Below are 11,706 nucleotides of genomic sequence, written 5' to 3'. Positions count from 1 at the left end.
CATGATATGGTACGTATCACATAACAGGAAATTGTAATTGTGAATGAAATATTGTCGTACTGACAATAAGAAAATCAAGTTTATCGTGGGGCGCTGTCATTAGAAATTCTCAAGCGGAGACTGAAGCATAGCTTTAATCTGTGTCAGGTTTGTACACTGAGATGCTGCTCTATGTACACTGTAGCTACTGCTATTATACAACTTATTATTTTGTGTAGTGTACTCGGTGCATGTGAGAGTGCGTATGTCTATAACTGCATAATCTGTGATTAATAGTGTTTAAGGTGCGCTTTACAGTGGTAACAATAGTAACTTGTACCTTTGACTATTAAAAATGGTGTATGATCGTGTACCATTATGCGGAGGAGTTTATAGGGGGTGGAGCTCGCTATCACCACGTTTTTAAACCAGGCGTGCACCCACAGCCGGCCTTTGGTGGGCGCGAGCCTGGTTTACTGAAATTGTTTTTCGTAAAACGTGTGTACTGTAGATTGCGTGACTTGTCAAAAAAAAAATGTTAGGTCCCTATTTGGTGATTATTAGTTTTTCATCCACCGCCCACATCCTTCTTAGGCTACCGCATGATAAGCCATATCATTTACTCTGTGCATCCTCAGAAGAACGCGTGATACCAAGCCGTCATAATTTGTATTGAAACACAATGGCGTTTTAAAATTAACTACAGTGCACTGATACAACACCAGGAGAACTGTTGTTTGGATTCTATTTTTGACTGTTTTTTTTTTTTTTCAGCAGTCAAGTGAAATCCTGCTATGATGAAGTTGCTAGAGCACGATTACGACTAAAAACTAATGTTAATTTGTGGGAGGAAGAACGAAAATTTGATCATGGTCTGTACATCAGTGTATTAATATTATAATAGCCTAATGGTAATACCCTCCCACCCGCATCATAATATTCAGAAAGACTGGATGAGAAACTAATAATCACCAAATAGGGGCCTTAAGGTCAATGATATCACGTGAAAAGTAACCAATTGAAAGCCATTAGGCCATATAAACTCAAGGGGTCCGCAACTCCCTTGAAATCTCGTACAGGTCTCTTTGAAATCTTATTGAAATCTCTCCTTATGAAATCTGAAATCTCTGAAAATTGTTGTAAAGTTCTGTATATTTCCTCCATATTTGCAGCACCATGTATGCTACATCCATAAATTTGCAGAGAACTTGAGAAAGAATTCTGCATACTTTCGTACACTACGTATCACGTGATGCTATTATTCCGGATATCTAAGATTTCAAGTGGTTTGAAATCTTGCCATATATGCTTGAAAAATCGCAAAGATTTGAAATCTCGTACAGGAGTTTTTAGAGTTGCGGACCCCTTGTATAAACTTAATTATTAGTTTCTCATCCCCGCTCACACCGCTGTTTTTCTTACCTCATCAAGGATTTTTTGTACTACTGGTGGCTTAGTGCAGCCATCCAGCACCTTTTAAAGTTGGTAACTTGCTAGAGCAGTCTAAGAAAACTACATTCTGGCTACAGGTGTACCGATGTGGGTTTCCAATATCCGATATTGATGCAACCAAAGAAGCCAATAACCCATAGGTGGGGGGGCCAAGTGGGCCATGCCCCCCCTCCCACCCACCCCACCCACTTTTATGGGACAATGTTTGCAAGAAAATATCGAGATACTCTAATAGAACAGTCAGGATCTGGATACATACTCTAATAGAGCAGTCACAGTATTCAGAGAAGCAGTGTAGCAAGCTACATATGTGAGAGCAGCTATTGTCAGCAGGTTGTGACCTTTTTTTTTGTCTTCAACTTACAGCTGGCCTGGCCCCCTTACTCTTTGGCCTGCTCCACCGCCCCTGCGATAACCTATAGTCGATCCAATATTTGCATTAATATTTTAAGCAAACAAAAGTGTACATTTACAACGTGTGCACGTATTCATTGCCTGTGGTGGTATACAGCTTGGGTTTCTATTGTGCAATCCAGACAATTAGGCACCCACAAACATTTTTATGTATACTCCCATGAAGCCTAAAACGGATATTTCTGCATTACTCCGCATTCTAATGGCTTGTGAGGAAGCTGGTACAACAAGTTTCCTTGGTTACTGGGACCCTTCTTTTATTACTAAGGTACTCTATAACTGTTTCATTTGTAAAGACTGTGATAGGCTTTCCAGCAGCAAACACTAGAATCGTGTGTATTTATATGGCTTCTCGTAGCATAGCGCTTGTTGCAGAGTGAGCAATAAGCCACTCAGGCACCAATGAGCCACTTGAATAACGTAGAAAACCAATGCATAATCCGTTTATGTACAAACTATTGCTACTGTATAAATATCGGTAGCGATATCGGTCCTCCTGCTGTTCTGTACCGATATCAATATTGGTAAAAAGTGGCTGATATTGTAGTGGATCCGATTATCGGTACACCTCTAATTTTAGCTAGCTAATTCAGCTATCTAGTTAGTAAAAATAAAATAAATATCCGCCCTCCCCCACTGGTATTTTGAGTACAGGAGGATGAGAAACTAATAGTTAAGTTTATGTGGCCTTATAGACTCAGTTTAAAATTAAGTTGCAGCCATCTATCTGATTCACAGTTACTCATGCCTGTATCAGTAGACCTGAGGTGATGAATTGTTTGGCAACACATCATGTTTAATAGCAGAGCCTGCTGAAGAAGCCGGTATAGTGCGTATGCTATTCGTCAGTGAAAGAACCGTCCACCGCAACCTCAAGTCTACTGAATAAGATACAGGCATGAGTAACTACTTGCATGTGAATCGGATAGACTAGCTGTAACTTAATTTTAAACTCAGTCTATAATGGATTTCGATTGGTTACTTTTCACATAATATCATTGACCTCAAAGCCTTATTACAATGGTCACGCAATCCGCGATACCTACCTACCTATGTTTGTTTGTCCGTATGTACGTACCCACGTGAGCAAAAATGTTAACAACTGTAAAAAGCAGTCAGCATGTAAGAATTGAAAGCTAAATTAAGTCTGTATTAAACTTCCACACACATAAGCTTTGCTCTGAGGTGGTTTCTTTTCGGCGGTCTGAAATACTGGTATGGTGACTCAGAGATGCCAACCTCTCAAGAGTGAGACCTCAAACACTACCAGCAATGTGGACCAGACTCAAGTGCAGCTCCAGGATTTTTGATAGTGAAGACCAAAAAAAAAGGTCACTGCATGCTCAAAGTACATAAATAAGCACAAGGCTGTCCAATTTTAAGCACAGGACTAATTATCAGGCGTGAGAAATGCTTGAGAACTAAGCTGAAAGAGTGAGAAATAGAGGGTTAGGCGTGAGAGCATGAAGTTACTAGCCAAAGAGTGAGGGCATATCTACACTCTTCATATACTTCGTAAACGGTCTTCCCTTTCAGTTTTATAGACTTTAAAACAACGTTGAAGGCCTTTTAGGCTACCAGAGACAACGTATCCTATGAGTTGAAAAGGGGGCATTACCCGTATGAAAATGAAGGGCAGCCTTGAGACTTACCCTAAACAATTTGCTTAAGAAAACATGATAGACACACTATAAAACAGTTGAGAAGATACATCTGTGCATAATTTGTGGTTTAAAGTGGTTTGTTATAGTTACGCTTCCTTAGCAGTGCATAGCAATGTAATTACCGAATTACAAAATACGCCAAATCACAATATTCACAAATCTAATTATCTAGCTGAATTAATAATAGCATTAGCATGAATATAAATACATGGTTGATTAATTTAGTTAGAATGGGCTGGTATTAACTACATGGGCGCCTGGTTTTTAGAAGTAGCATAACATCAACTTGTTTAAATTGGTTTGGCCAAAACTATGTGTCTGTGAATAGGTATCTGTCCAACACCCACATGAGCAAACCGGCTTTGAGCTACATACATAAACCTTCATTCAATGATAAAGGTTGTTTGTATTAAGGTCTGCTGTTCAGCGTACAAACTATTGCAATGGTTTCTTTTAAGGGTGCTTTATTGGAGCAAATTTGTAGTACTGTGGTATGCCAAAAGGCATGCCTCGGGACAAAGCGACGTCGAACATTGAAATAATCAAACCCGTAGCCTTAGCCATTATTGAGTATCAGCAAAAGTTAATCAGGCAGGCATGCAGGTAGGCATTTAGTGAATAGAAAATGTAAAATTTTGTAACAGTCTATTGGAAGCATTTAGGGTCATACTGAAGGCACTTTTGGGCTTGGTTATACCTAACCAATACTGCCAAGGTGCCAGGATGATATTGTGAAGCTGGTTTTTAGGTGACATTAATTTTGTGACCTGATCTGCAAGAACCCCAAGGTGCATTTCTATGGTTTTAGTAGAAACCTCTGTTGGCTTTATCTCAGTGGCTGTCAAGCAATATAGCTTATTGTAGCTATACACACTGACAATTTATCATACCACTGTATTTCAGTAGCATGCCATTTCAATTACTTTCATTGTAGCTTTTAAAACCTCCTTTATAATCGAGATACTCCAATATAGTGTTGAATACAACTTAATCAGAACTTTCACCCTACTGTTAGTTAGCATATTTCACAGCTTAAACTAAAATTACAGTGATTGTTACTGAAGTTGCTAAAAACCCAATCTTAGAGCTTCTATAATCTCAAAATTTTCTCAAGGCTTATCATTAAGTGCCTTATTATTTTATTCTCTATCTAGTCAACAAGCCACTTTTAATATCCTAAATCTGCAACTATGCTAGTAAATTCCAAGCTTGAGGTGTTGTCATGGCAACTCTGATGTTTTTCTCCTCTTTATTGTTGACAGTCGTTTAGGCACTATTATTGCTGTAATGTTCACGCATGAAGTCTAAAAGGTCACTGATAACTTCTTCATAATGAGACCAACCAAGAGGATCTTTATGATTTATACTAGCAGATAGATTGTGGGTTGAATATAACAGCATCGTGTCATCATATGTGACCCGCTGAGAGAAAGACACGAATTGAGGTCTCTAATACACTACTATTGTTGCCTCTTCATGGAGAATAAGAGTATTATTGTTTTGTTTCTCTACCACAAAATAAACGCGAGTTGTGTGTGTTTGTTTACATTACAGTAAAAAGTGACTTTATCATTGCTGTTTCTCAGCTTGAACAACCTTCTTGCTCAGTGGTATGGGTGCATTTAGGCCAAAATCTATACCTTGATGAATGCCCCGGTTCTTGGTGAGTAGAATGACATATGTCCCAACTCCATAGTCGATTGCACTAAAGATTTATCATTGATTAAACAAGTGCCTGTAATTTTCTTCCCGTATAGGTACTGTACAAATCGATTGTTTTGCTCTTCTTGTTACCAGATAAGGCTGAAACAACAGCCCATTGCTCTAGACAACAAAAAAGTCATAATATGAAGTTTGAGGAAAATGCAAACAAGTTGGGTTTTTGTTCAGCGGGTCACATATCTTGCACAAAATGTAAACCCACAATCACTGTCCACATTGTTATCTATAAAAGAAAGAGCTCATTGATCTGTTATGTCTCCTGAACATTAGTGAGATCTACAATGCTACTCAGTACATCAGTGATCATTAGTGAGGTGTGCTGTGTGTTGACTCCCCAGAGGTCTCTTAGTGGATTTTAAAGACCTCCCAAAGGTCAAAGGATATATTTCAAAGCATACTATTTCTACTAATATTTGTTAATGGGTACCATTTGATAATTGGTCACTAACATATGTGACCGTCTCAGCGACAACCCGTCTAGTTCACACAAGCATGCATTTTGAGAAAAATGAAATCTTAAAAAATTGTTGAAATTACACGTGTTACAAAGAAAATTTTATGGAAGTTTTATTCTAGCCATTACTTAGGAAAGGAAGTCTTAAATCAATTAAACCTATACACCATCTTATTCACCTACTCATGGGGAGTTCAAAAATCGTAGTTAAGTTTTTGTAGCCCAATGGTTTGCATGTCAAGTGCGTTTGTTTATGATGTGGTAGACGTAAATGAAATTGTCACCATTTTTTCAGTAAAACCACTTTCATACGCCTATGCGTAAGTGACTACAGGGCTAAAACTATACTTTGGTCAATCTGCCAATCCATGGTGAACATTGTAAGCCAAATCTCAACTCTGTGGACTAATCCAAATGGAAGTTACGGCTGCGAATGTAAGCACCTGTAGTTTATTTTTAGTATAGTCACTGTACAAATCGATTATCTTGCTCTCCCTACTGTCTAGCACTGTAATTCCGAACTACTCTCCATAATTGACTGAAACTTTGGAGAACCATTCCTTGGACAATGCAGATAACGCTGAGAAAATGAAAAGAAATTCAGAAGTTGTGTGAACTAGATGGTTTTCACTGAGATGGTCACATATGTGACCAGCTAGCTGTTTTCCCAAAATTCTATGTATTTTGCTATAAAAACGTATTGAATAAAATACGCGTGCTACATAAACTTTTTACGTACGTTTCAATTGCTTTAGTAAGTACTTAAAAAAAGCTCAGATCAATAAAACCTATACATCACCAGATTTTCCTATTCAATGGGAGTAAGAACATCTTTGTTTCGTGTTCGTACAGCGTACAGTACATGAGTTATCAGCGCTTATTTACCCAATGCGGTAGAAATAAAGCTTACCGTAATTGTTTAGTTGTTGAAATGGCCTTTTTCTTCTTCTTTGGACATACAGGGCGGACACCATACCTTGATTGATGTACCAATGAACAGAATGAGCCAAACCCTTCTTCGTAGCATGTTTCAGTCATGAGTTGTGATTGATTAAATAAGCACCTGCTATTTATTTGCTATATTGGTGTTGTACAAATCCAAGTTTATTCCTGTTCCAACTGTCTATCAGTATAACTACAAGACTATTCATCACAAAAGGCTGAAACATTAGCTGTCCACTCCTTTGATACTATAGATAACAGAGAAGCGATAAAATGGAATTTGAGGAATGTGTGAAAACAGCCAGTTTTTGCTCATGGGTCATATGTACATATGCTAATATTGATCATTGAAAAGTCATAAGATTGTATATGGATGGTATGAATCAGTTGCCTGCTATGTGCTTTTGAGATGTGTATTCCAAGCAACCAAAATACTCTAATAGAGCAGTCATGTTACTTGATCTGAAGCTACCAGTGTTGGGGGTAACGCGTTACGTAATAATTATTACTTTTGTGGTAACAAAGTAATATAACAAAATACACTGGTAATATAACTCAAGTTACTTTACTTACAAATGTAACGTGTTACCTAAGTAATGAAGTTACTGTAACAGGTCTAATATTGCATAATATTATTACTACAAGTAACAAAGTTTCTAATTTACTAGGTAGCGTAACAAAGTAATGAAGCCTATTGAATGAAGCTTATTCACCAGGTTCTTATTTATAACCAAGATTTGTACATTGTCCAACAGCATAATCATGTCATGTGAGAAGGGTGGTAGTTTCACACATGACAACTTAAGGCTGTAGACACAAAGTAATATAATATGTAATAGTAATTATTATAGGTACTTTATTTTATGGGTAATATGTAACTGTAACTAAATAGTTCAATTGCAAGTACTATGTAATGAGTTACTTTTAAAAAGTAATTGTCCCAACACTGGAAACTACTTATACTCACTGTGTTCTATTCTTCAGCAATATTCCATTTCACCCTTCCATTGTCACCATCAAACAGGATGCTACCAAGAGTTAATAATTAGGGCTGCACCGATTCCACTTTTTACCGATACTTCAAATACCAAGTACTCAGCTCGGAAGTATTTGCAAGTACAAGTACCAATACCAAGTACCTTAAAGTAGCTACTTCACAGTACACACATTTATTGTATAATGCATTTCATGGTATTCTTGTACACGTTTTCAGTATGGTTCATGTTTATAATGAAGTAGAAGGAAGTCACTGAAATGCATGCCAGTGGATATTCCAGTATTCTTCTGGAGAAGTGTAGATAATATCATAATGGTGCTTACAAAAACACAGAATATTCTAATACCGAAACAGTCACTTCTACCTGATTGCTCTATTAGAGTTATTGACTGTTCTATTAGAGTATATTGATCTTTTTCTCAGTAAAGCGTTTTCACACGTAGGTTTCAGCATAGATCAGTAGTCTTGCTGGTAGTTATTAGTGTTATACTTTATGCTTTTAGGCGTCCACTGTGCTAGTAAAATAAGCAAGTACAAACGAACGTTATTTTATTCTCGCACGTGATAAGAATCGGTATCTGCAACAATATAATGGCCGATTCCGATACTTCATGAAAACAGCAGTATCGGCCCGATACCAATACCGATACTAGAATCAGTGCAGCCCTATTAATAATATTATTAACTCTTGATGCTACTGTATAATCAACGCACATGATCTGATGTACAATCCCAGTCAGATCTGAAATATTTTATATATCTGGGTGAGACCCAGTTTACTTGGACAAAAGTAATTTAGATGACCCAACCAGTTTCTACCTTGATAAAGCATACACTGTATAAGTAATTTTGTAATATACGTAATATTATCCTGACAATATTGATTATTGTGATTAATACTCCTAATGTGTGCACTTTTATACAGCCCTAATTCTGTATTGACCATTTATACATATTTACATCATGTAGCATTACTGATCATGGCTGCTGGAGAGGTAAAGAAAGCAATGGACAACCTCACATGTCCAATATGCTATCAGTTGTTCAAGAATCCCAAATATCTCTCCTGTCATCACTTCTACTGTGGAGGGTGTCTGGAGAAGATGCATGTGCAATCCAAGATTACCTGTCCAGAGTGTCGAAAAGAAACAGCAATACCTGCAGGAGGAGTAAAGGAATTGGACAATGCATTCTTCATCAATCGTCTGGTAGATGAGTTGATATTAAAACGTAAAGTTCAAGGTGAGGTACAAGTGAAATGTGATGAGTGCTCTGGAGAAGATCCAGTAGAAGCGTTTTGTCCTGACTGTGCCATATTTATGTGTCATATTTGTAATGAATACCATAAGCGTAGCCACAAGACTCGTGACCACGGTATAGTTCCACTAACAGAATTGAAGTCCAAGAAGGACATTCCCATACAGCCAAAGCCAAAGACCATGTTGTGTAAAGAGCATGATATCGAGTTGTTGTTTTATTGTGAGACCTGTGACCAGTTGGTCTGTATGTACTGCACAGTGAAGGATCATGCCAGTCATAGTCATGACACAGTGAAGAAGATGGCTGGCAAACATCGACAAGAGCTGGCTAAGATTATTGCCTCGATAGACAAGATGATTAAAGATTTATCAGAGGCTCATAGTGCTGCCGACAAGGCAAGGAAGAAGATTAAACAGCAGGGCAGTGAAATAGATAAAAAGATTGATCAGCATTACGACAAATTGATTCAACAGATTATGGAACAGAAAGAACAAATCAAACACCAAGCACAGGAGATGGTATTACAAAGAGAGAAAGCAGTTACTGTTCAACTGGAAGAAGTAGAGTTTGCACAAGCAGAAGCTGTCAGTATCAGAGAATTATATAGTGCTGTAGAGAAAGGCTACGAACAAGAACTGCTGTCAATGAAAAAGCATGTAATGCATGAAACAGAACAGTTGAATGTAAAGTGTAGCAAGCTTACTGTAATCCTCAAAGAATCAGCCACTTTGGATTTTGTGCCTACCAAAATACCTTTCCCACAATTTGGCCATCTTATCACTGATCCTATTGCATGCACATCTGAAGTGGCTGATCTTCCACCATATGCAGTTGCTGGACAGGACGTGAAGTTTACTGTCATCACCAAGGATGTCAGTGGTGGTCGTTGTGTTCAAGGTGGCAGGCATATACAACTACTTCACAGTGTTACAAGAGATTTTGTCAGTGCTAAAGTTAACGATAACAATGATGGTAGCTATATGGTGTCTTTTGTAACAGCCTCACCTGGAGAAATGAAGTTCTTAATTTCTGTTGATGAAGAGTTAAGCAAAGAAACTTCTTACTGCATCACAGTTGTGATAAACTACTCACTGCTAGACAAACCCAAGAAGACAATAAACAATAACAGTACTATGGGAAAACTTTGGAGTATAGCTTTTAGTAGTAATGGTGTGTGGGCAGTTGCTGACTATTCCAAACATTGTGTGTATTTGTTTGATGCCAATGATCAATTAGTCAAAACATTGGGCAACTCTGGCAACTATGGCAGTGCTAATGGCCACTTTAAATCACCATTTGGAATTACATATGATGAAGACAACAATTTATATGTGGCTGATGGTGGTAACCATAGGATACAGAAGTTTGATAATGATGGCAATTACCTGCTCCAATTTGGCAGCCGAGGATCCAATCCAGGACAGTTTGGTACCACATGGGGATATGGATGTACTACACACAATGACAAAGTGTATGTTGCTGATTCCAGCAATAAATGTATCCGTGTCTTTACAACTGTTGGAAAATTTTGTTTGTCTATAGGAAGAGGAAAATTGGCTTCTCCGTATGGTGTGACAGTCAGCCATAATAACCACCTGCTAGTAGCGGACTATAGCCATAACTCCATATACAGGTTTACCCTGGATGGCAATTACATAGACAAATTTGGTACTAAAGGAACTGGCCAGGGTGAGTTTGATAGACCATACAGCCTCACCACAGACATATATGGCTTCATCTTTGTTACTGACACGTACAATCATCGTATATCAATCTTTGATAAAGATGGCAACTTTGTGCATTGTTTTGGTTCCAAAGGATCCGATCATGGACAGTTTAATGCTCCAGTAGGAATAGCTCTCACTCCTACCGGCAGTATTTATATTAGTGACCATAATAACCATAGAGTACAAATCTATGTTCGATAAGCTTCATTGTCTTGTACACGTCATATATGCTGTATGCATGCATATTCATCTTGTCAGCTACTTCAGTCAATACAAAGTGTATAGAATAGACTTGCATGTGTGACAATTACTTTTAGGAACATTTCTTTAGTGTTTATTGTGAATCGTGATTTGTTTGGAATAGTATATGATCTAGTACTTTATGCTACACTGCTTCATGTTTGGAAAAGTTTTAGTCACTTGTGTGTATTGTGTGTACATAATTTATACAATTCAACTTGTGTACTTAGTTATGTATATACCCTTTAATTTTGTTATACTGCATTTAGATATTTTAAATTATGTAATGCAGCTAGCAATGTGAGATTGAACTCTGTTTTTATTGTAATTTTTGAATTGGTGTTTTTCATGGTTGTATCACTTGTCGGAACTCGGTTTATCAGCCAGATTTCAGCAAATCATCATTATTGGTAATTATTAGCCGATTAATTTGATGGCCCTGATGTTATTGTTTTCACATTATAAAACGTGTCAAATTTTGTAACAAACATTGATTATTGATATCGGTCATATTATATATGTGAATTTCAGTATCGGCTAATCAGATAATTGGCAAAATCTCTTATTGGTGCATCGCTAGTACAGTATTTATGTGTGTTAATATAAATTTGATATGTTAACAATAATTAGCTATACATTATTGTCTTTCGCATTATAGTAATTTGTGCCTAACCCTCAAATTAAATATGGCCTGTTACAGTTGCAAACTATTTTGCATTTGAGAATATATGTACATTGCAAAATGTTTATAAACTGTCAGCCCTTCTATGCTATGCATTCACCTAGTGGAATAGCCATTAATCCCATGCACAGGTAGTATCTACATTAGTGACTATAATTATACAGTAACAGGCT

At 37.4% G+C, this 11,706-nt stretch overlaps 1 protein-coding gene across 1 annotated transcript; it reads left to right on the top strand.

Annotated features, from left to right (window-relative positions):
• The first annotated feature begins 32 nt into the window (after nt 1-32).
• Nucleotides 33-11,351, top strand: LOC136265817 (tripartite motif-containing protein 2-like). Its single transcript, XM_066060742.1, has 2 exons — nt 33-147; nt 8,594-11,351. The coding sequence occupies exon 2, from the start codon at nt 8,605-8,607 to the stop codon at nt 10,810-10,812; it is 2,208 nt and encodes a 735-aa protein (XP_065916814.1). The 5' UTR covers nt 33-147; nt 8,594-8,604; the 3' UTR covers nt 10,813-11,351.
• The last annotated feature ends 355 nt before the right edge of the window (nt 11,352-11,706 follow it).

Source organism: Dysidea avara, chromosome 9, assembly GCF_963678975.1.
Source record: "Dysidea avara chromosome 9, odDysAvar1.4, whole genome shotgun sequence".
Classification (NCBI taxonomy): domain Eukaryota; kingdom Metazoa; phylum Porifera; class Demospongiae; order Dictyoceratida; family Dysideidae; genus Dysidea; species Dysidea avara.
The sequence above is the reverse complement of the archived record's forward strand: the minus strand, read 5'-3'. Positions and strand labels throughout refer to the sequence as shown.

Excerpts from the sequence above, each read along its gene's own strand:
- LOC136265817 (XM_066060742.1), top strand. The coding sequence starts at position 8,605 with ATGGCTGCTGGAGAGGTAAAGAAAGCAATGGACAACCTCACATGTCCA.